A 26097-nucleotide genomic window follows, 5' to 3' on the forward strand; every position below is an offset into this window, starting at 1 on the left:
TCCTGTAATAGTTTTTTCCATGTTTCGCTTTTGAATAGATATTAAACATTATAAAATAAATGTTGTCAAGGTGAAGTATGAAGTACTCACAAAATCAATACAATAACAAAAAACAATAACTTTTCTTGCAAATGAATTACACAGAAAGCGAGCACCGTGCTCTCCCTTTATAATCACTGAAGCTGTCAGTGCAGCACAAGCTCGATTTCGGCACACTTGTGAAAACTCACATTTTATTCAATGAATAAATGACTAAAGTGCACAAAAAATCTTTAATTTACAGTGTGTTGACTTTTTTTTTTACATTAAAGTGTGAAAACTGATTGTCGAATTGAATTTTGCTGAGGAACACTGAGGGGTGCGTCTTTTTTATGTTGTCTTACATTACTTTGAATAACTAAATTAATGCTAGAACTGCCTATTTAAGTGACTATATTCTGATTATAAACTATTAATATTGATGAATATCGATGCTTTTAAAGCTGCCTCAGAACAACGAAGATACGGACACACCAACAAGTGAAATTTCACCGTAAGCTTTCCAGCTGGCTTATATTATTGCAGAAGTTATTAAGAACGTTCTGTGGATATAGTCCATTGATGTATCAAGCATGGGCTGGGTTGTCCTATGCAATGGCAGAGAGGCTTTTGGCCTGTAAATGGTGCTACTGATGCTAGTGATGAAGTTTCACTCTCCATGTAGTGGTCCATATAGTCATCTTCACTTTTTGGTTTGATTGTTTGATGTTTCTAGATTTAAAAGGAATATGAGTGATTGAAGTGGATGAAGCAGAAGTTCTCTATTCATATACAAATGCGGATTTAGAAGAGTAGTGAATTTTTGTCTGGATATTGTCAAAAACCCAAGTAAAACCTATAAACCTTTCCACTGCAAATGATTTTAACAGTTTAGTAGTTTTTATCCACAACCAACCATCTGCTACTAGTTCACCTGGTACTTACTACCATGATAATAAATCTACTACTAACAACTAATTGAACGTCAAGACATTAACTCACATTTAAATTGCTGAATTTAACTTTTAATGAGTTCAACTTTACAAACAAACTCAACAAATGAAGTCGAATGAACCTCAAAACAAACGTAATGTTTTACTAAAAAGTATAAAAAATCTGGTTTAAACAGAATTTAAACAGAAACTAGTGGTCAAAACTCTAGCAAATCTTGTAGGATATTGAAAAATTGTATTACAATATGTGTGTGGATGTAAATAATTGGTTGTTGTTGTTTTTTTTATGCCTCACATGAACTCAATTTGAAATGTTGTTTGCAGTATGTTTCGGGTGACTGATGAATACCACAAGCTGAAAAGTACTGGTCTAACAATAAAGTTGTTCGATGTCATACAAATTTGGCTGGAGTTTTGACCACTTTAGAAGCAGAATAGGTATTTCTGGAACAACTTGGAACATGGAAAAGGCGAATTAATTCAAAAATTTACATACCAACTGCAATATTGCCAGAGTTGGTAATCTTGCATTGCAAATTCCTTTTATAAGCAGTAATGCGGTTATATATGAAGAACTTCAAGTTCTTCCAGTCCCGGTTCTTCAGAGCTTCTGGTTCAGCCTTTAAACACTTCTCACAGTCACTCTTTGCTGGTACAGTACAAGATGTGATGAAATGCATCATGTGTCTTTCCACCGCCTGCACCTCTGTCTGCTGCCAGGGTTTTTTCCTCTGTGTAATTTTACCTGAAAATGGTCAGAAAATATTAGGATAAAGAATAGTGTGCTCTGGAATTCCATACTGAAGTTCTGAATCCTATATCAGTAATTATGTCATCATCTATAGTGCAAGTAAATTATTTGCACTCTATGTATAAATAGAATTGCATTAGCTACGTTTACATGGACACTGTTTTGAATTACTTTTGATGAATCCAAACATAGTGTTTACATAAACGCTAAATAACGTGATCAGGCTGATGTGCTCGTACTGTTTATACATGACAAGCTTAAAATTGGATTTGATGTTTTGACATGCGCACACTGCACAAATATACAGAGGTTCCCGAGTTTGGCGAATACTAACCACAATCCTGCCATTGCATCCATTCTTTGTTTAAAAAAATAAGACTTAATATTCATCTATTTTCGGTCCTGATTAGTAGACAACAAGCACATGTTGCTTTGTGCCGTGCTGCTTATATTTATCAAGCAGTAAAAAGGCCCTTCCCATGCTCAAAACAAGGCATCTGTGGATGAGAGTCTGAAACACAGACTGCTGGAATGACACTGTCCTGCAGCACTTCACAGATGATAATTGCAATTGGAATTTTAAAATGACACAACAGTCCTTCATGACACTATATTCAACAACAACAACTCATTCCATGCGTCACACATCATTACATCATTGCACATGCACAGAACTTTCCAGTTTCAGTTTTCATACATACATGCATGTTTATAATACATAAGCACACATAGAATACTGTCTAACAGTTGATGGCTGCTCTGTCAAGTCTTCATCAGTTAGGAACTTGTGGTGGGCTCTTTAATACCAATCTTTCACTTGAAATCCAAATTTCTAGCATAAATGTAAAACCGCATTCTTCCATCTTAAAAACATATCTAAACCACGACATATGCTCTCAATGACAAATGCGGAACAGTTAGTTCATGCGTTCATGACCTCAAGGCTAGACACCTTATGTAATCGTTATATCATAAGAAGAATGGCATCTATGCTAATATTAGTCTCTCTGTTTATCTCGAGTTTTACAAGTAGAATGTAAAACTCGAGTATGATAATTTGATAATCTCCATTCGAGTTTTACGAGTCAGTCGGATCTGGGCCATATCCAGATCAGATGAAGGACCTGTGCCTAGACACAACCACAACACATCCCTGAAATGTCAGCTAGAATTGTGTCAACCATCCCCTGTGAAGGCCTCATCGACACAACAGCCAGTGGCACAGACCCTCAACAAAACTGTTCCCATACAGGCATGATGAATACGATCTTCAATCCATATGGAACTGGATTAAATATTTTGACTCTTCCTATCCCTGTGACCTGTAATGCTGCCTGAATCATAATCAAGCACTGTTCGCTGTTGGCCAGAGGAGAACTGTTGTAAATTTAAAAGTAATTACTTGTTACTTAAAAAAGTAATCGGATTATGTAACTTGCTTTACCCCCAAATGCTAACCATAACAGTAACAGGTTGCGGATATAATACAAATGAATGGAGACAGCTACAGTACCTGCAAAATTTATGTTTCTCTAATAAAATAGCCATAGATCCGCATGACAGAAAACTAAGAAAAGAGGCAAACTATATTATGACAGTGATACAAACCATGAACAGTAGATGAACATTGTCCCTCCTGTATGCCCCTGTCTTCCTCATCACAGTTCAGAACTTTTTCTGTGGAAGTCAAACAAAGTATAGCTTAACAATGTGATTAAGCAAAAAGGAGTAGATGGTTAACACAGAAAAACTAACAAAAATGTAAAATAAAATAACACACCATCAGGATCGATCCCAATTTCATCCCAGTTCTTGCCATGAAACTCAGCTAATCTTCCTTGCTCGAGAGCCATTAGAACTTTGCTGATCTTGGCAAGTTGCAGGGTCTTCTCAGGGAGTCGATAGAACTCACCATGGATTATTATGTAATGTCCAAGAAAACTGGCAAGCTGGTCCATCTCTGTGTCTGTCATATTCAGCACTGTTGAAAGGGTTGCGGCATGCTTTCGCAGTCTGGTAGATGTCAGTGACTTGGGAAACTTTGCACCGCATGCCTTTGCAAAGCCACAGAGGCAGTGTGACCCTTCGAAATGCGTAATGGCTTCTGGTTTTGCAAACAAATAACCATTGTCTTTAAGAACCCCACACGCCTCTCTCTGCTGAACAAGCAGTTCTAAGGCACACAACATTTTTGGAGTCAGAAGAATTGGAACCGGCCAGCCATGGGTTCCCCTGGTGACAATCATTGAGAAGTGTCTGCAGAGTATTTTTTCCACTTCAGAGAGTGCCCAACCCACATCCACATTTGGATCAAAAGTGTCTCTTGATAAAAATGCAGACAAAGGCATGCTCGCCACCTCTCCTTCCCTGCGCCGGTTAAAGAGAATCACCTGGGCTAGACACACCTTCACCAGCTCCTTCCAGGCTTTAGTAGAGGGACTTTCAGAGAGTGATTTGTACCACTTATCTTGCACTTGACTGAGATGTGTATGCATTTTTTGAACATCTTCAGTAAAGGGCATGAGGGTGGGTACATTACTCTTTGCGTCCCTCATGTTCCTCAACGCTGTACCTGAGATCATCTCATTCCACTTCTCCTCATGGATGTCTTGAAACTCACTGGCATTCTTCACAAGTTCTTTGTTGTTTGAGAGTAAACCCTGAGCTTTTAAGGACTTTGTTTACTTTTACCAGGGAATTTCCAAGCTTGTTGGCAAGTGTTGGAATCGAGAACTTGTCGGTTTCAATGTCATACCCACATGTATGCTTGACAGCTTTGACAGTCTTCCATGTACTTCTTTGGATTTACACAGTCTTTCATTGTTTTTAAGGAGGTGACTTTCCTAGCATTGTAAAGCAGCCTTCCCAACTGTCGCATCTTCTCTCGCACACACTGTTTATTCTTGGCTGATATCCCACCTTTGTTTAACAAGTGCTGTCCAAAATCAATAATTACTTTGTCGTTTTTTATTATTTCTGTGATTGGGTCAAGATTCATGGTAGTGATTACTCCCCACAGTTGTTTAGACATGTTTGAAGGCACAGGCCCTGTGTATCTACACAAAGCCTGAACACGGTATTTTCCCGATTTGGTGGCGACTGATGATTGAGGTTTAAGTCTACAAGAACGCAGATGTCGCCACAGGACTTTTCTTATAAAAAGCCCTTGACAGTATACACAGTGCATGAAATCATCTCCCTGCGCTTCTTTAGGTGGCCGTTTACATGGCACTAGTTCCCCTTTTCCTGATTTCATAACAGCAGCATTGTGAGCATAGTTTCCTCTGTTGCGAATATAATCTAGCAGTTTTCTTCTCTCCTTGGATCCCTTTGGAAAGCTTAGAGCTTTAGCCACATCAGGTTTTTTTTCATGCGAACCTTCTAGATGCCTTGCCATCTTAGCGTAAGGCTTACGGCAATACAAGCAGTAATGCCTCTTGTTGTACACTCTACTGCCACCTATTTTTTGGTATGCACTAACAACTACGCTGTCTTTTGTGTCTTGACTAGAGCAGGGTTCTTCTGCTGTTCCAGATTCTTCAGATGTAAGGCTATGCCTATCAAAGGTCATTTTGTCAGACGTTGTCTCACAGACAGGGGAACTCGCTGAGCCAGACTCATCAACGTCTAGTTCATCAAGAAGCTGAAGTTTTGCCTGGTCTGGTATAAGGTCATCACTGTCACTTTCAGAAAAGATATCTGAAATGTAAGAATCTGAACTCTCTGATGTAGAATCGTAGAGTTCATCAGAATCTTGAAGATCCATGTCTTTCATCTAAAAACAAACAAACATCATTAAACTAAATGCAAATTTGATGGTTCTCTGATATTTTCTAGTCCAAATGATTTATCACTTTTTAATACAATTCACTGATAATGAGAATAAATGCTGTTTGCAGCTCTAAGCACAATCCCAGTTCAGTACAAAATGGCATTTTTTAGTTTCTTGTTGTGACTTGAAAACTTACTATATTATTTCCAGGTCCATCTCAGTCTTGGTACAAAAATCTCATTTTCATTTCTGAACTGTGTCACAATCTGTAAACAAATATCAAAAGTATAAACAACATTTTGCATTATTATAACATTTGAAATTGAGAAAAAAGCTGGCGAGACTTCAAAATTGAACTTCTTAAAACTTTTCTTCTTGCCCATGCTCACACATTTGAACAAAACAGACTTATTTGGGGTTTTATGTAATAGTTCCTTGTGTGGACCAGTTTCATCCAATTCTTTACAGTTTGTCCTCTGAAACTAGAGCTGCACGATTAATCATTAAAAATAGCAATCTCCATTGAAACACCCACATGATCTTATTCCTAAATGACAACGATTCAGCTATGGCTATTAAACATTTGACTAGAGCTGCATGATTCTGGATAAATTAAGAATCAAAATTGTTCTGTTTACAGTTTTTTACAATCACTTTGCTACTATTTTCAGAACCTTGATGTCATTTTTCACAACTCTAGACACAAAACTCATAACCAATGATCAAAATGCACATTTTTCAAAACTCTAACCCTTTTCTCAATTGCTTTGATACAATACACATAAAACTTAGATCATTCGTTCATTCAACAAAAATCACCTGTTCAATATGACACAACTTAACATCAAAGTACTACTATTTCAAAAGGCAATTCACACATTACATTTCAAATGAGTGTATATTCATTTCCTTACAATGATCTAACTATCAATTGATACAACTGCTCAAAATGATAAGTAACTGTTGCATTACTCTTAATGCATAGTTGTATGGAAACAGAAAAACAATCTTCCATGTTTACTGTAAATCATGAAAGTTTCAAGATAATGAGATTCATTGTCACCAATTAGCGTGGAGCATGAACCAATTAGACTACAATATCTATGGATGTAGCCCAATATTTTATCATAATGCTTCATCAGACACTGTGTCTATGGCCCCAAATACTGTACCACCTTCTCACACTGCAAAAAAATGCTGTTCTTACTTAGAGTTTTTGTCTTGTTTCTAGCCAAAATATCTTAAAGTTCTTAAATCAAGAAGCATTTTCTTGACAAATAAAAATTATTTTCTTGTTTTCAGGAAAAACTTACTTAATTTTGACTTATTTTTCCTGAAAACAAGAAAATAATTTTTACTTGTCAAGAAAATGCTTCATGAATATAAGATATTTTGACTAGAAACAAGAGAAAACTCTAAGTAAGAACAGCATGTTTTGCAGTGCACTCCTGTTTTATTTCTTACAGTACAAGCAAGTTGAGGAACACTGCATTTGATGTTTTACAGTACTGTCTTTTCTATTTCATAGCTAATTATTTTTGCTTTGATTCAAATAAAGCTATGTTGTGATTGTACTGTAGTGTTTTTCATCAATATATTACAAACTTTGTTCAATGATTCTGTGTCTGTAGTATTCTCTCTACTACTACAATACTTTTACAGAGATGTATTTACTATACATGTAGTACCATAATGAAACCTGTATCACCTATTTTGTTATACAATATTTAATGATTGTACGAACAATGACACAGTGAAACTATCGGTTGCTTGTGTTTGGGTGATCTATAGTTATGTTTCAATGGTATTTCACAGTAAATTTGTGTTTTGAACCAATGATTGTGCAAGTGCAAGATTTCTTTAAAGATGTGGATGCACAATGCAATGTTTTGAACACTAGACAGCCTGTGTTACAAGTGATAACCGTTTTGAGTTTTGTGTCTAGAGTTTTGAAAAATGACATCAAGGTTCTGAAAATAGTAGCAAAGTGATTGTAAAAAACTGTAAAATAGAGATAATGATTCTCTCATGATTCTAAATACACCGCATTCCAAAGTATTATGCAAGTGACCTATCAGTAAGATTTCAGTAGAATAAACATTCAGATTTTAGTTTTTCTAAGAAAATGTTTGAAATGTTTGTTTATTTATCCATGTCTTTTTTAGATAACTGGTATCAATCTTAGACAAAATAATTTGCCAGGTCTATGGAAACCCTACTTAGAGGTTGTTCCACATTAAGCAAGTCACAGTTCTCATGAAATATGGGGAGGAAGAAAGATCTTTCTGAAGATGAAAAGCATGAAATGGTGCAATGTTGTGCAAAAGGCATGAAAACAACTAATATTGTGTGAAAACTGAATGCAGAATATTGAATTATCATAAGATTGAGTGATTTAGAGCACAGCAGAACTTGGTCAAATAAAGGCTTATTAATGAAAGTTCCTGTCAAAAAAATTAATTGTATTAAAAGGGCAGCTATAAAAAAAAGCCAGTGTTGAGCAACAAACAGGTATTTGAAGCTGCTGGTGTCTCTGGAGTCTTGAGAAGCTCTCCATGCAGGCTGGCAGTTGTGCGTAAAGATGCATTTCAGCCACTCCTAACCAAACCTCACAAAGAGAAACATTTACAATGGGTTTAGAAATACATAAAGACTAATATTTAAATAGTTTTATTCACTGACGAATGCCATACTACAATGGATGGTCTAAATAGGATGGATTTCTGTATGGTTGGTGAATGGCCACCACGTTCCAACAAGACTGCGACATCAGCAGGGAGCTAGCGGGTGGATGATTTGGGCTAGAATATTGGGAAGTGGAAGATGGAAAGGTCCCTTTAGGATCTCTGAGGGTAGATATGTGGCGTTCATAACTGGTCATTTTCAGCTATGCTATAACAAGGAGGATAGTGCCTTCTGAAATACAATGCACTATGCACTATCCCATGCTGCAAAAAAACACCACAGCAATAAAAAACTGTTTGAAAATGTATTTCTATGCCCACTGTAAATGTTTCTCTTTGTGAGGTTTGGTTAGTGGTGGCTGAAATGCATCTTTACGCACAACTGTCAGCCTGCATGGAGAGCTTCTCAAGACTCCAGAGACACCAGCAGCTTCAAATACCTGTTTGCTGCTCAACACTGGCTTTTTTATAGCTGACCTTTTAATACAATTAACTTGTTTGACAGAAACTTTAAGCCTTTATCTGACCATCTGAGTCCTGCTGTGCTCTAAATCACTCACAAATCTTATGATAATTTGATAATCTCCATTCAGTTTTCACACAATATTAGTTACTTAGTTTCATCTTCAGAAAGATCTTTCTTCCTCCCCATATTGCATGAGAACTGTGACTTGCTTAATAATGTGGAACAACCTCCAAGTAGGGTTTCCATAGACCTGGCAAATTATTTTGTCTGAGTCTGAGATTGATACCAGTTATCTAAAAAGACATGGATAAATAAACTAACAAACATTTTCTTTGAAAAACTGAAATCTGAATGTTTATTCTACTGAAATCTCACTGATATGTCACTTGTATAATAATTTGAAATGCGGTGTAGACAACTAAACAAATTTACTTAGAACTTCTGACAAAATGCTAGTATTTAAAAATATTTAAGTCTATTTAAAAATATTTAATTTGTTTTTTTTTTTTAATCGGTCTGAATTAATGATTTTAATGATGACATTGTTCATTGTTCAATCATTCATTGAAGAGTTTTGTTCAAAAACACTGATTCATCCAGTAATAAATCAACTGAAGTCTTAACGAGTGATTCATTGAATCATTCATTCAAATCGATTTGTTAAAAAGAATAATTCAAATGAATGATATCTGTTCTCTTTCATAGGTTCACTCGACGCTGTGTAGCTATGACGCAATGGGAACGCCCTCTGGGTGTGCCGATTGTCTGAAGCCCGTATAGAATCACGGCAATTTATTGGCTGATGGTATGGGCGCCGCCCCGACGCTCTTACGTCGCCATCCTATACTGCTCCTCAGATTTCCTGAGCCACAGATTTGGCCTTAAGAGCCACTAAACATACCACTAATGCTATAGGGCGTTCCATGGTGGGCTCAGTGGCTGCAGAGCGCCACCTATGGCTCAATCTTGCAGTAATCCGTGAAAAGGAGAAGGTGTTCCTCAAGGATGCCCTTATCTCTCAATCTTGTTTATTCGGGGAGGCGGTCAACGCGGTGGTTGACAAATTTCGGGCCGCCAAGTCCCAGTTGGCTGCTCTCGGGCAGTTTATGCCCAGGAGAGTTAGGGACTCTTCTAATCCCTCCTCTTCTCTAACCAGAGAGCGCACTTCGCATAGGAAGGAGTCTGCCAGTAGGAGAAGTGACCCAGTTCATCCCCACTGACTATGGTTTGGGGAGCCTGTGGTCGTCCATTGCTCTGCCAGCGACCCATAGGTGTCTTGAGCTGAAGCGGCCCTGCAAGCCCTCCACTCCAGCTCCTTCGAGTCGCTCCTGACCCCGACACCAGAAAGAGAGCTTCCCCTGCCTTCTGAGGTTGGGTCAGACCGCACAAGCATTTCTGCCCACATCTCATTCGCTCTCCTCATCCATCTCTGTCATATCCACTGCCCGGCGCATTTCAGCGTGCAGCATTGGATCAGCCTCACCCCTTCGTCACGGGAGATAGAAGACGCGCTAAGCTTTCTCCCCTCACCGCTGATTTGTGTGTTGCCTGCAACTTGCATAATTGACTGTTTCTTTGGTGGATGAAGCTCTTAGGGGTCCGTTCGACAGGACCAGCCTTTAGCCTATTGAAAGTGTCACGCGTTTGTTTCCGTGCCCTTTCGATATGGCGGGACCCACTCTTTCGTCAAAAAGGGGTCAACATGGGTGCCGTTTTCGATCGGCAAATGATCACAACGAATGCCTCTCTGACTGGCTGGGGTGTGTTTGAGGGCAGGCCAGCGTGTGGAGTTTGGACAGGAGAGTTCCTCTCTTGGCACATAAACACCTTGGAGCTCAGGGCTGTATCCCTTGCCCTGCTGCATTTTCTCCCCTTTCTCAGGGTACACCACGTCATTGTCAGGACAGACAACATGGCGGTGAAGTCTCATATAAATCGCCAAGGGGGATTTCACGATCACGCACCCTGGACAGGCATGCTCCTTTGGGCTCAGAAAAAACTCCTCTCCCTGAGAGTGGTTCATGTACCCAGGACCCTGAACCTTGCGGCAGATTTTCTGTCGAGGCAGAAACTCAGATCAGGGGAATAGATGCTAAACCCTCAAACAGTAGCCCGGATTTGGGAAGTGTTTGGCAGAGCAGAGGTGGACCTCTTTGCATAGCAGGAGTCATCTCAATGCCCGCTTTAGTTCTTCCTGAGCCCCCCAGCGACTCTGGGCATAGATGCGTTTGCTCGCCCATGGCCGAGACTGAAACTCTATGCGTTCCCGCCTGTCAAGCTGATTACAGCTGTTCTGTGCAGGGTGAGTGAGAGCAGGGTCCGTCTCCTACTTGTAGTCCCATTCTGGCTGTCCTAGACATGGTTCTCAGAGCTGATTCTTCTTCCATTAATAGACAATTAATAGACAGAACCGTTGATCACTGACAAGCTACGCAATATCGCGTTCATTATCGCAGACGAATCGCCTTCGATAATGAACGCGATATTGCGTAGCTTGTCAGTGAACTACGGTTCGGTCTATTAAATGCCGCTCTATTTGAAAGCAGGTGATGGCGATTTAGCGGTAATCAGGGAACCGGCTTTACTGATGAAATGCGCGTGACAATCGCATGCGATATATCGCCCAGCCCTAAGTCAGATGAAATTCCCCAGGGCAAACATAGGTTGCTCTCTGCGTTTATGTGTGGGGTTTGATGTCTGAAGCCAGCACGCCCCCCTGGAATTTCCTCTTGGGATCTGTCAGTCGTCCTGGAGAGCTTAATGGACGCTCTTTTTGGGCCCTTGGAGTCAGCTCCAGAGCGGATTCTGACTCTTAAGGTTGCTCTTTTGTTGGCTCTAACTTCTTTAAAGCAAGTGGGGGATTTGCAAGCTCTCTCTGTTAGCGAGGCGTGTATGGACTTCGACCCTGGTCTAGTTAAGGTAACCTTAAGACCCAGGCCAGGATATGTGCCCAACGTCTTGTCTACACCATTTCGCTCTCAAGTTATCAGCCTTCACACATTCCATCCTCCTCCTTTCGCCTCTGATGAGGATGAAAAACTTCACTTGCTCTGCCCTGTCCGAGCTCTGGGGCCTTATTCACAAAACATTTTATCTTACCACGAACAGTTCTCCTAAATAACAGCAAAAGTTCTTAGCTAAGAGTTTTCTCTTAAAACCTATTCACAAAGCTGCTGAGACAAACTTTTTACTAAGGAATAGACTGAAGTCTTAAGCTAAGAGTAAGGGCGGGGTTGACCTCGTTGCTATTGAGTATACACACAGTGATTGGCTGATGGGGAAGGAGTCAGCAATTTAATCATAGAAATATTTAATGAGGTGTCATGTTTCCATATTAAAATAAAGGTTTTAAAATACAAATGTTGCCCTATTCAAATATATATTTTTTTAAAAAAATGTTGCCATAGTTCAAATAAAATGTTGCCATATTGTTGCCATAAAGGTTTTAAAATGTAGGCTAAGTGTCACTAATTAAACTAGTATATACAGTTAATTGTCCACCTCTTGGATGCAGAATTCAAGCGACAAATTATGTTGGATGCTTATAATTATCAAGCCGTAAAAACGGCCCTTCCCATGCCCAAAACAAGGCGTCTGTGGATGAGAGTCCGAAGCTGGGTCGGCATTGTCCCGCAGCACTTCACAGACGATGAGTGGAATGAGAATTTTAGAATGACACGACAGTCATTTATTATACGTTATTCAACAACAACAGCAGCTCATTCTGTGCATTATACGTCATTGCACCATTTCTATGCCATTGTACATGCCAAATCTTTCCTGTCTGTCCTGATCAAATGTTTAAAGGTCCCGTTTTTCGTGGTTTTTTGAAGCTTTGATTGTGTTTATAGTGTGCAATATAACATGTGTTCATGTTTCGCGTGTAAAAAAACACAGTATTTTTCACATAATTTACTTATCTGTATACCGCTGTTTCCACTGTCATAAAAACGGGCTGATGACTTCCTTGTTCTATGAAGTCCCTCCTTCAGAAATACGTAACGAGTTCTGATTGTGCCAGCGGTTCCTGTGTTGTGATTCGACAGCAGCTTAGCGGAAAGGTCCCGGAAAGGTCCCGCCTCTTACCATAACGTGGAGATGCACGCGCTCAGTGTTATTGTAAACATGTCTTTAATTTTAATCACCAGAATCAGACCCGGTGATTGGACTGCAGGATGAAAATAACAGCGTTTCGACGACATGGCGACAAACACACTCTACAAACGCAACTCTTGTGTATTCCTGTGGGCGGAGGTTAGTCAAAGTGTTTTAGTGACGTCATTAAAGAAGGAAGTAGAGGGATGTAGTCCAAACTGGCCGTTCGATGTAGGCGACTTCTGTTAAATAAAATATCCACAAGAACTAACCTTCTGGATACATAACATTAAACTTTGGTGAACTAATTCACATTGCATTACCATCAAGATAAACTAAACAGCAAAAAAACAAAACAAAACAAAAAAAAGAGATAGAGAGAGAGAGACTGTAGAATTAAAGGGTAGTTTTAGTTACCCAAAAATGAAAATTCTGTCATTAATTTCACACCCTCATGTTGTTCCACACCTGTAAGACCTTCATTTATCTTCAGAACACAAGATATTTTTTATAAAATCCTATAGGACTCTATAGACAGCAATGCCAGTGAACTTCTCAAGATCCAGAAAGTTACTCAAAACATATTTAAAACTGTTCATGTGACTACAGTGGTTCAACCTTAATGTTATGAAGCGACGACAATACTTTTTGTGCCCCAAAAAAAACAAAAAAGCAACTTTATTCAACACTATCAACACTAACTCTGCTTTAAAGCTTTATGAATCTTTGGTTTTGAACCAGTGGTTCGGATCGTGTATCAAACTGCCAAAGTCACGTGAACTGTTGAAATTTCAAAACACTTATGACGTAACAATGCCTCGTTTACTGAAATCACGGGATTTTGGCAACTTGAGACATGCTCCGAACCACTGATTTGCAACAAAAGATTTGTAAAGCTTTGTGTTTTGAAATCGCCCATCACTAGATATTGTTGAATAAAGTCGTTATTTAGTTTTTTTGGTGCACAAAAAGTATTCTCATCACTTCATAACATTAAGGTTGAACCACTGTAGTCACATGAACTGTTATAAATATGTCTTTAGTAGCTTTCTGGGCATTTGAAAGTGTTAATTATCTTGCTGACAATGGAGGCCTCACTGAGCCATCAAATTTTATCAAAAATATTTTAATTTGTGTTCTGAAGATGAACGAATGTCTTACAGGTGTGGAACGACAAGAGTAATTAATGACAGAAATTAAATTTTTGGGTTAACTAACCCTTTAAATCTTTAGTGATGAACATGAATGTACCTGGTGAGGAGAGTTATTTGGACCAGTAGCATCATCCATCTGTAAATAAATAAATAAAGTTTATTATGATAAAATTCAAATATTTTTATTGGGCTTTCTATTCCAAATAAACGGTATGATTTCATTATTATTACTGTTATAATTATCAATATCATTATTATTAGTATTTTTTACTGGATGCCTGGTTTGGCACAATGTACCTGCTGGTGAGTTTTTCTATTGCACACATCCATCTGAGCCTTAAAATTGAAGGACTTACTGAAATCACTAGCATTTAGGCTAAATTACAAATATGAAATCCTCCTAGACAGTCTCATTTATCAACGCGTATCGCCTCCTGTGAAGGATGCTGCCTTCGAATTGGGACGCAGCTAAACACACATTTAACGCAAAAACATGAGGAAAAAAAGAAACATTTGTGAAATATAAAAACAGGAATGCAAACTTGGATTAGAAAAGATGACACGGCAGGACAGACACAAAAATCCTCCAAAATCATAGATATGGACGCCCAAATTTGGTTAAAACATGAGACAAAGATTGCATAACAGCACTACAAAAACACAACAAAGTGAAAGAGTGTCTTTCTATACGTTTCTATCAGTCTATTCGTTGTCTTATTGCTTTGCTCTTTGTATGGGGTGAGGGCTAGTTTAAATGTACCTCAGAGACAAGACGGTAAATACAGATTTAACAAACGGGTTGTTGTCTTACTTCCAAGCCCCGGTGAATAATTCACAGGTTTCACCCCTCAGTTTAATAAATGAAGCAGTCTTCTCTCTGCCCCCTAAAACACATCGAAAAGCCACAGCAGAGTTTATAGTTCTGCCCCAGACCACCGAACAAATGCAGCCGAGCAAATGCAGCGGCTCAGCTAACAACCACATTTTTAATTTTTAAAAACGACCCGTAGTTTTTTTTTTACATTTATATCGCTAGAAATTTCAGAAAGTTAAAACAATACTTACATATAAAGGTGTAATTAGTGATGGGCGCTATCGAAACACTCGTAAAGCTTCGAAACCTGCGAATCGTTTGTTTTGAACCAGTGATTCGGAGTGCGTATCACGTGATTACAGTAAACGAGGCTTCGTTGCGTCATAACTGTTTCGAAATTTCAGTGATTCGCCGCTAGGGGTCGATGATCTCTTTGGCTTTGAACTTATTTTTACCTGAGCTCAGATTTTTTTTTTTTTAACATTTAACGACACATTTGTATAATAAAAGGTAAAAGTAGTCTCTCATTGGCCTGATTAAACAAGATCTCCATAAAACAAACAAAAACAAGCCCTATAATTTAATAAAATAATAAATATTATGAAGACACCATATATAATGGTATTAGATGATTTGTTGATTGCATTTAAATACACTCTGAATATAACTTTTGCAACTGGTTTGTGAGAGGTGTTTTTTGCTTAGTTTTTGTTGTATTTACCAGAGGTGGGAGTAAGTCACAAATGTGCAAGTCTCAAGTAAGTCTCAAGTCTTAACCATAAAGTCTCAAGCAAGTCCAAATCAATTTTTGTGAGAATCAAGCAAGTCAAGTCAAGTCATAGCTTGGGTCAAACAAGTCACTGCAAGTCATACAAATGTTTGATGGTTTAACTGAATTTATATTAAAATAAATTAAAACTAAAGTAGTTATGGAATAGGGGAGTTTTATTTGCATAAAAAAAATTGCAATATGCATTTCTACTCAAAAGGTGTCCACATACAGCTGAGTTGTTAATACAATACAAATCTAATAATAATAATAATAAATAAATAAATGTGTGTGAGTGTGTATGGATGAAAAGTGTATTGTTTGCATGTGCATGGTTGTGTTTGCAAATTAGATTTTTTTCTTTTTATTTATATGTGATTTGATTTGATTGAGCGTGATTCATTAATATTTGTGAGTGAATGTGTGTGTGTGTGTGTGTGTGTGTGTGTGTGTGTGTGTGTGTGTGACTGAAAAGTGTATTGTTTGTTTGCATGTGCATGGTTATCCTTGCAAGTTTCAGGGGTTTTTGTGTGTGTGTGTGTGTGTGTGTGTGTGTGTGTGTGTGTGTGTGTGTGTGTGTGTGTGTGTGTGTGTGTGTGTGTGTGTGCATGGTTGGGTTCGCAAGTCTGTATGATTGTTTTTCTTTTGTGTGTGTGTGTGTGTGTGTGTGTGTGTGTGTGTACACAATATGTTTATGTACATCCCCATAAACTATCCACAGGCTTTTCACATGCATATTGCAAAAGAAAAAACAAACAGTAATTAACAATTTACAATGCATTGCACTTGTAAAAAAAATAATTGTCATCATTTTCTGTTACCTTTGTTCTTTGATTATCTTCAGTGACATACAGCATTGGTTGCTGTCACTTTAAGACCTGCCGCACATGACGCGGATCTCACGCGTGTCCCACTTTCTCACAACTCTTTAAGACTTTGGCCGTTTCTCAAAACCAAGTTCGCAAACTTCGGACTCACGTCCTTGGTAGTTGGGACTTGGCAAGTTCGACTCAGGAGAACAAACTCCAGTGGACGGGAGAACACAAGTCCTGTGATTCTGCAAATGGAACAGCAGCGTTCTTGATAACGTCACTCAGCTCGCTCTGGCTTCGGTTATCTCTTTAATATATGTTTTAGCCAACAATAAAACGAAATATGTTATAAAACACTCTGCCTCTTTTCGTTTTATTTAAAAAACAAACAAAAACATATTAATAGTCTCAGGCAACGAGTGATTAATTATCTGCAATGTCTGCTTATATGTATAACAAAACGAAATATTAAACAACCCTGCCTCAAAATACCTAAATATTAAATGTAATATTATTTGTGCATACTCTGATTATCTTCACTGAAATTAAATGAAATAGGATATAACAAAACAAAACCATTTGTTTTATGTCAGTTTCAATGATCAATAATACCCATTATAAAAGGTAAGAATATACAATAAGAAATAAAGCAAACAATTCAGTCAAGCGTACAAAATCAGCGCTTTACTAGGATACAAAAGTTAAATAGCCATATAAAGTTATGAAACGTCACGTTGCCCTCAGCCAAAACGGAGCCAGCGGCAAACGTCAGAAGGACTAGCCGAGGTAAGGCTGCTCTCGGCTGGGTACATGAGCGCTGAGCGTCCGGTGATCGCCTGGATCTCACAACTCCGACAACGTCAGATCAAATTGTCAGAAAGGCGCTATCTTTATCAATAAACCACAAATTTGAGCTTTAAACCTGCACATTTTCGCCTAAAAAACTCTTAAAACTACATATCATGACATAATAACAGTAATATGTTTAAATTATGCGGGTTTTCTCCTTTTCTATTGACGCTTGCTGGTTAGTGCGAGATGCATTCTGGGATACCTGGCTCTCTCAAGTCTGCACAAGTCACCTCTCGATGCATCCTCGATAAAAGGGGCGGATCAAGAACACATCCGGGGATTTGAACTGAACTTGGCTAGATGTGAACTTTGAATTGGAACAGTACTTGGACAGCGACTGATGACGTTTCACAAGTCCACAAGAACAAAAGTACAGACAAGTACGCATATTGAGAAACGGCCACTATTTAACTAACCCTGCGTCCCAATATCCATACTATCCATCCTAAATAGTATGTGAGATTAAAATAAGTGTATCCCAAAGCATAGTATGTTGAAAAGAGTATGCCAAAAGTCCCCGGATGGTCTATTTCCGGTAGATTTTCGAAGTGTGGATCCGTGCACACTATAAAGGCTAATATTGCCCACAACCCATTGCGCTTTGGACGAGGATTCAGCTCAGAACTACAAACACGAGTAAAAAGTGTTAAAAAACTACAAAACATGGCGGATATGCGCGATCGACGCTGAGAGGTTTGAGTGATTAACAATCGGTTCAAACTGATAGAAAATATTTATTTAATGTTATCTATGTTATCTGCAAATACCAATGTTGACTTTTATAAAGATCCGAATGGCCATAACTTTTAAATGCATCATTATGGATTAATAGAGTTCTCCATATGAAAGACCCGCGACTGCAGATCAACGTGCTGCATTTCTCTCCGATATGGTAGGAAATCATCTAAATGAAATGTGGAGGATGTAAGATGATTGACAGGCCAGTTTACGGTGACAGGATGCGACAGAGAGCAAAGACGCAATTGTATGACGTGATAGTATGTCCCAAAGCTTGTCTACTCTTTTGCTACACACACAAAAGTAAGTAGCCTACTTTTTGTTCACAGAAAGAGTAGCCTAGCCTACATACTTTTAGGGCGTAGTATAAGTAGGCGAATTGGGACGCAGCATTATTTATAGCTGATATTCGACAAAACAGACATTTCTGGCATTATTGTGTTATTGTTCGTTCAAGCGTGACATTCTGGCGATTCTGGCGCGCGTCTTTCTGTGCGTCGTGTATGTGTGTGTGTGTGTGTGTGACAGGACATTCACAGACAGTGCATTCTCTTTTCCTCTTTTGGCGTGCTTAACTGTTTTAAAAGCATTTGCACGGATCATCAAAACCAATTCAAAGTCAACTCTTAACATGTCCAAAACGTTATTTTTTTAGTGAATTATTTTTGGCGTAGTGCCTTAATGTTCAGTCACGACTGTGCTCTTACTTTAGCTCTAGGCTTGTTCGAGATCGGCGCTGCGCAGACCGATCGGTGTATGACATCGAAGTACCGCGAGAGCGATTCAAAAGCATAAGGAGTCGTCTGGTCTCCAATTGCTCTCGCGGTACTTTGATGTCATTCGCCGATCGGTTTGCGCAGCGCCGATGCATCTCGAACAAGCCTTCTCTCTTCTTGCCTGCTGCGTCACGTGGTTAGGTTGCGCGTTCAAAAACAGATATATATTTATTAAACAAAAGTTATTTCGAGTCATTTAACTCAAGTCCGAGTCAAGTCTCAAGTCATGAATGTCAAGTCATGTCTTTTATTAATATTTGTCAAGCAAGTCTCAAGTCCTAAAATGTGCGACTCGAGTCCCCCACCTCTGGCATTTACCATGTTCTGACCAGCGTGTGGCGTTTCGAACGCTTCGAACCAGTGAATTATTTTGATTCAATTGATTCAAAGTCAATTGAATCAAGATTCAATTGAAAAAAGATTTGTTTCTCCCATGACTAGACTGGGCGGAGTAAACACGAATATTCATGAGTTTCCTGTTCTGTGTTAAAGCGCCACTGGAAATTTTAACCCCTTCAGACCTGAATTATGATCCACTGAGCAAAAAAAAATTGTATCCACTTCATATTTGCTCTTCTTTAATGTATAAATGAGTCTAAAAAAAGATTTGTGCAAACTCATTTTTTTATTAGATTTTTTTTTCATGTCTACTACAATGGACATCAGTTCTTAAGCAACAAAAAATTGTCATATTTTAACCATACAGTTCTTATGAGCTAGAGTTCAACACAATATGTGAATTATAGCATTGAAGATAAGATGAATTCTCAAAAAACTTGTTTTATTATTTTTGTTGTTTGCAGTGGGTGAATGGGAATATGTGTGTATATTTCTCTGTGCGTTTGTGGGTGTGTTGTGTGTACTTGCTGTTTTTGATAAATATATTATTGTGTGCGTATAGCATTAGGGCATCAGTGTGTTGCAGTGTATGCACTCATTTCACGTTTGCTATTTCTGTTAGTTTTGTGAATTGTGGGGACATTCCATAATGGTTTTTATACTGTACAAACTGTATTTTCTATCGCCCTACACTGCCCCTACCCCTAAACCTATCCATCACAGGAAACTGTGCACATTTTTACTTTCTCCAAAAAAACTCATTCTGTATGATTTATAAGCCTTTTGAAAAATGGGGACATGGGGTAATGCCCTCATAAATCATGCTCTCCTTGTAAAACCTATGTCATACCCATGCCATTATACAAATTTGTGTCCTGATATGTCACAAAAGCGCGCGCACACACGCACGGAACATTCCATAGGCGTAATTGTTTTTATACTGTACAAACCATATTTTCTATTGCCCTACACCAACCCTATACCTAAACCTAACCATCACAGAAAACTGCACATTTTTACTTTCTCAAAAAAAAAAACTAATTTTGTATGATTTATAAGCCTTGTGAAAAATGGGGACATGGGGTAATGTTCTCATAAATCACCCTCTCCTTGTAATACCTATGCCATACCCATGCCATTATACAAATTTGTGTCCTGATATGTCACAAAAACGCACACACACACACACACACGCACACACACACGGAACATTCCATAAGCGTAATGGTTTTTATACTGTACAAACCATATTTTCTATCGCCCTACACTACCCCTACCCCTAAACCTAACCATCACAGAAAACTGTGCACATTTTTACTCTCTCAAAAAAACTCATTCTGTATGATTTATAAGCCTTTTGAAAAATTGGGACATGGGGTAATGTTCTCATAAATCACCCTCTCCTTGTAATACCTATGCCATACCCATGTCATTATACACATTTGTGTCCTGATATGTCACAAAAACATGCACACTCACACACACACACACAAACACACACACACACACACACAAATCCATCTTTCATTGATAATAAGGATATTTATTTTTACTTCGTTTCAAATGCTCAAAGCACTTTTCAACACAACACACTATCACATAACACATCTCTGCCACTGTAATGAGTATATAATGTACATATGTACATTTTAGCTTTGGAAACTTAAGAGTTGAACTCAAGCTAACTTGAACATTATATGTGCAATATATTTATATGTTAATATATGTTATATGTTAATGTTGAATCTCTATATTTTAACTTCTTTGCTGAGAAAATGAAGACCCAAAAGATTTAGAGCATCTGTAGTTGTTGACAAAGACAACTGTGTAACAACTGTGTAATGGATGATGCATATTGATCAGAAATGTTAATTTACTTTTCTTTACTTTGAAAATGTTAGGACATTTATAATATACATAGTACAACAGTTCTTATCATTTTCCAAACATGTTTTGAAATATATCACATATATTAATAACAAAATAATAACTTTTTATGCTGTTTTTACAAAAACACAATGAATAAAAAAGGAAAAAGAAAAAAAAAAACATTGAGGTTATATATTTATTAAAGTTCTGCACACCTCCTAATTATATTGCCTGTGATTTAACATTTTTGTGTATTTTTTGGTATCGTTGTGCAATTAAGATAGAAACCAGAACCAGTATTTTCTAACTGAAAAGATACAGGACTCATTTCAAGGCTGTATGTTACTCCATTGAACTGCCTTAATAATGTGTTGCAGTTGCAGAATGTATTTGCAAAAGCTGTAGATCATGCAACGTCAACTGGCGGCCCGCGGGCCAAATCCGGCCCGCCAGAGATTTCCATCCGGCTCCCAGAATGATACTGAATTCAGGAATAGCCTTGTAAGAGGAAAAAGTTTAGGGCTGGTCCGAATACCATTTTTTGATGAACATCGACTATTCGAAGCTTCGGAGAGAGGGGCTGAACATATTTTTCTCTCTAATAAAGGCAGGAATCTGTGTCTGTATATCCGTTTGCATTTTTATTATTTCGAGAACCGTTCATCCAATCGACTTCACAGGGGAGTGCAGTGTCGCATTTGGTGCAATATAGATGGACACGCGAGACGCGACACATTCAGAATTAATAAACTTTTAGTAAACTACAGTTAGAGCAGCGCGAGCGGGAAGCGGCGCACCTCACGCGGGCAGGGCTTATGCTCCGAGAACGGACACTGCACTAGTGATATAAAACGCACACACACAGGTCTGTTAAATTAAGCAATACTTTTAAGGTAGTCTAATAATTTTCTGACTAACAAATTGACAGAAATTTAAACAAAGAAAAACGAAATTAAGTTAAATTAAAAACGAGATTAATTTAGATTGATAATAACGGGTAAAAATGCTAATACATTTTGTCTATTATTCTATTTTCCACAATGTCAAAGCAACAAAACACAAGCTCAGACATGCACAAACTCCGCTGTTCTGCGCTCTAGCCAGAGAAAACTCCCGTTGCTGGAACACGCGTCGGTTCTATTTCTAGCATGCACGCGTTTTCTGCATGGCTCGAGCGCGCCTGAGATGCGTGTCTCAGTGTGCAAACTCCAACCTGTTAAATATGGGAGCCGAAATAAAAACGGACACGCCACGCAGCTGAGTCGCTCACGCAGCCAGTGTGTCGCCGGCCTTATTCAAGGGGGAATGAGAACCGTTTTTTATTTTTAATCTAACGAAACAAAAAGCCTTCTGAAAAGTAGCTTGTGCCATAGCCTGCCTTCAGTCAAGAATGACGATAAACGCGTTCTCTCATTGAACATCTTTTATTGTTTCACGTGCTCATTTTTTCACAAATGTCAAAATTTTCCTTGCCTGGCAATTGCGTGACAGTGATGGACAGCTTGAAAGCCTCACAAATATGAAGCCTAAAATATCGCTATCGCCCCCTGGTGGCTTGCTGCAGTACAGGTAATATGTAAAAAATAACATAAATTTGGAATTAGAATTAGTATATCAAATAATAACATACAGTGTTAGGATAAAATTCGAATTTTATTTTATATTACGAGTATCTGGCCCTTACAGTGTCTGCAGTGAAAAATTCTGGCCCTTGGACAAATATAGTTGATGACCCCTGCTGTAGATGGTAGTGTTTCAATGTTGAAAATCAAAATTGAGGTTGTGTGCTCCGCCCCTTTCATACTGCTTATCTGCATCTGTATACATACTCTCAGCTCACACCCAAATGTTTTCCATCACAGATTATGCAGTGGTGTAGTATTTCAGAGTTAATGATATTATAATGTCTGCTGAGCAAGCTCAAAATATCAAATGAGTGGAAACTCACAACCTCTTCGCAGTGGAGGCAGTGTCTCTCGTTGTGCGCAAGAGTGGCTTTTACAGCCGCTATTATTTTCTGGTCCTGAGAAAACATGGAGGGCTCTGTCCCATCTTAGACCTGAGACCACATTATCAAAGTGCCCATTCAAACTGATCACACTGAAATGAATCTTTTGGCCAGGAGTCTTGTTTATCTTAGTGGACCTAAAGAATGCCTATTTCATATTCAGATTGTCTCTCATCATTAACAGACTTGCATTCTGTGGTACAGCATATTAGTCTATGACCCTCCCCTTCGGTATGTCACACATTCATGAAATGTGTTGAATACGTTTCTCTCCCCACTTGAGATTGAGTGGAGTTCACATGCTGAATTATCTGGTCATGGACACAGACTCATGCTTATCAACCAACTTCTATGTTTGGGGCTGTCAGTAAATATGCAGAAAAGCGATATACTTTTCTGAAACCAAGTCAGCGCATGATTAAAATGTTTAAAAATGCTCCAAACTGCCATATTTAAGCATTTTCCAAAAAGATGTGTTTTCAAATGTATCTGAATTAGTGTACATGTATCCAAGCACTCACAGACCTTAATCAACTCCCTGAGCTCAAGCTGGGGAAAACTCTTCCCTTAAAGTGTTTTCAGAAAACACTCGGGTCGATGCCCACTGCCTTGAGAGTGTGTGTCAATTAGGATTGCTTCACATCGACCACTTCGTGCCTGGCATGTGGGCCTTATGCGTGTCACGCTGACCCGCAGCTGCCTGGATGCTCTAGCCCAGTGGTTTTCAATCCTTTCAATAAATTTTACTATGGTTTATATATATACATTATACAAGTTGTAAAGTAAAATCAATGAGTTTATTCTTTCTATATACTTTAGACATGTAGAACATATCTGCGTTTGTGCATAAATATGTGTGCTGTAGTTGCGAATCTTATCCAAGATGTAGGCTAATCAATATTAGTCAGTCGTGTCTGACATAAAGGATCCACGATCCATTGACCACAAACCATTAAGTGAATGAAAGGCAATAATCAGCAATAGGCTGTATACGCGTTCACACGAATCACTTTTTATTTGAATGCTTCAATATGCATTGACACAAATTACTTTATTTAAATGTTTCATTGATTATAACATGACATTGAGTTTTTAGCAAAGGAATGCATAGTGACATCATAGCATAATGAACCTGTGAATCGGCTTTTTGAACCGGTTCATTAAGCTGAACTGTCCGAAAAGAACTGGTTCGCGAAAATGAATAGGACTTTGCATCACTAAATCCTGGTCCTGGAGATCCACCACTCTGCACATGTATGCCTCTCTTATTGGACACACTGGGTGCTTCTCAATATCCCTCCTCGTTTCCTCGCTCCTCCGTCCTCTATCCTATGACCCGGAAACCGATCGAGCTCAGCCATCTTAAAGGATATCTCAATTCTCTAATTGCACCGCGAGGAGGTGAGGATCGAGGAGTGAGGAAGCTTCCTGAGGAGTCATGAGCAAGGATACACAGGTGCATCCTTTGCGGAAGTCTTTCTCGTTGAGAAACGTGACGCATGCATAAATTCTCCACCCCCTTCATATCGGTCACAATAATTTAAATGTATGCTTTAATCTTTCAGTTTAAATACACTTTACATCTCACATATTTCATCATGTTTTATTAATATATTATATATATTTTTTTAAATAACCAGACTTTAACAACATATGGGTAGATCCCTCGAGCGCAGCTGATGACGCTTTAAAGTGATGCTAAAGGGAGCAAAGATATAATTTTACTTGATTAAATTCCTCCATCCTCGAGGCTTTTCCTTGCGTCCTTCCCTCACATCCTGAAGGGGTGGAGCTAAGACGCAAGGAAAGGAAACGAGGATGCACAAATAAGAACTGAGAAGCATCCGCTCAGTTGAGTTCATGGCTCTCTCCTAACGAGCTGATAATCTGGATCAGTTATGTTAAATATTGGAAACATACAAAATGTGCAGATCGGTGGATCCCCAGGACCAGGATTGAAAACCTCTGCTCTAGCCCCGTGATCAACACAATTGACCATATGCACGGTTACCTCCTAGTATTCGTTAAGCCAGCTTGGGCATTTCCGGAGAACTGTCATTCTGTACTCGCTGTACATGGACACAAAACCATCAGTGGTTGACTTTTTAATGTTGTATTTATATGTTAATGCAATTATCACACTTGCCTAATCTGATTGCAATAAAGACAAAGCTAATGGGAACGTTTGAAAAATGGACACACACACTCTTTGTTTTTTCAGCACTTCAAATGGATGACCAAAAACATTATTTGTTCACCCTTCTGAGATTGTCCCCATTTGTAAAACTGAATGTTTCAAGATGTAGAAAATACATTTGATAGAAAACACTTTAATTTAAAAATAAAAAAGACATTAATTACCACTATAACCAGCAGATGGTGGCAGAGGAACAATTATTGGCTCATATTAGCCATTTTGTCAATGTGAAATATGAAGTACTCACAAAATCTCATGAAAAACAATAACTTTTCTTGCGAATGAATTACACAGAAAGCGAGCACCGTGCTCTCCCTTCATAATCACTGAAGCTGTCAGTTCAGCTCAAGCTCAATGATTTTGGCACACTTGTGAAAACTCACATTTTATTCAATGAATCTAACTAAAGTCTAATCTAAATCTTTAATTTACAGTGTATTGACGCTTTTTTTTTTTTAACACAAAAGTGTTAAAACTGATGGTCGGATTAAATTATGCTGAGGAGCACTGAGGGATGCGTCTTTTTTATGTTGTCTTACATTACTTTGAATAACTAAATTAATGCTAGGCCTGCCTATTTAAGTGACTATATTCTGATTCTAAACTATTATAATATTGATGCTTTTAAAGCTGCCTCAGGACATTGAAGATACCGATACACCAACAAGTGACATTTCACCAGGAAGTTTTCCAGCTGGCTTATATTATTGCAGAAGTTATTAAGAATGTTCTTTGCATATGGTCAATTGATGTGTCAAGCATGGGCTGGGTTGTCCTATGCAATGGCAGAGAGGCTTTTGGCCTGCAAATAGTGCTACTGATGCAAAGTTTCACTCTCCATGTAGTGGTCCATATAGTCATCTTCAGTTTTTGGTTTGATTGTTTGATGTTTCTAGATTTGATAGGAATATAAGTGTGATTGAAGTGGATGAAGCAGAAGTTCTCTATTCATATCTATTCAGATTTAAAAGTAGTGAATTATTGCCTGGATATTGTCAAACCCATATCTAAACAACAAGTCAAACCTTTA

At 38.3% G+C, this 26097-nt stretch overlaps 1 protein-coding gene and 1 long non-coding RNA gene across 3 annotated transcripts in view; both read right to left on the minus strand.

Annotated features, from left to right (window-relative positions):
• Nucleotides 1-258: 258 nt before the first annotated feature.
• The window catches only part of LOC125256395, a 42221-nt gene continuing 16382 nt past the window's right edge, over nt 259-26097 (minus strand). For both annotated transcript variants that reach the window (XM_048172376.1, XM_048172375.1), the window contains exons 5-6: nt 1468-1511; nt 259-750 (exon numbers count right to left, since the gene is read on the minus strand). In XM_048172376.1, the coding sequence (XP_048028333.1) occupies nt 722-750; nt 1468-1511 (73 nt within the window). In that variant the 3' untranslated portion in view covers nt 259-721. The remainder of the gene's footprint in view (nt 751-1467; nt 1512-26097) is intronic.
• LOC125256396 lies at nt 5701-15067 on the minus strand. The gene is made up of 4 exons (XR_007182107.1): nt 14959-15067; nt 14705-14777; nt 13991-14029; nt 5701-5760 (listed from the first exon to the last, which is right to left on the minus strand). It is a non-coding gene; the product is annotated as an uncharacterized LOC125256396 (long non-coding RNA).

This window comes from Megalobrama amblycephala, linkage group LG21, assembly GCF_018812025.1.
Source record: "Megalobrama amblycephala isolate DHTTF-2021 linkage group LG21, ASM1881202v1, whole genome shotgun sequence".
In the NCBI taxonomy this organism is placed as follows: domain Eukaryota; kingdom Metazoa; phylum Chordata; class Actinopteri; order Cypriniformes; family Xenocyprididae; genus Megalobrama; species Megalobrama amblycephala.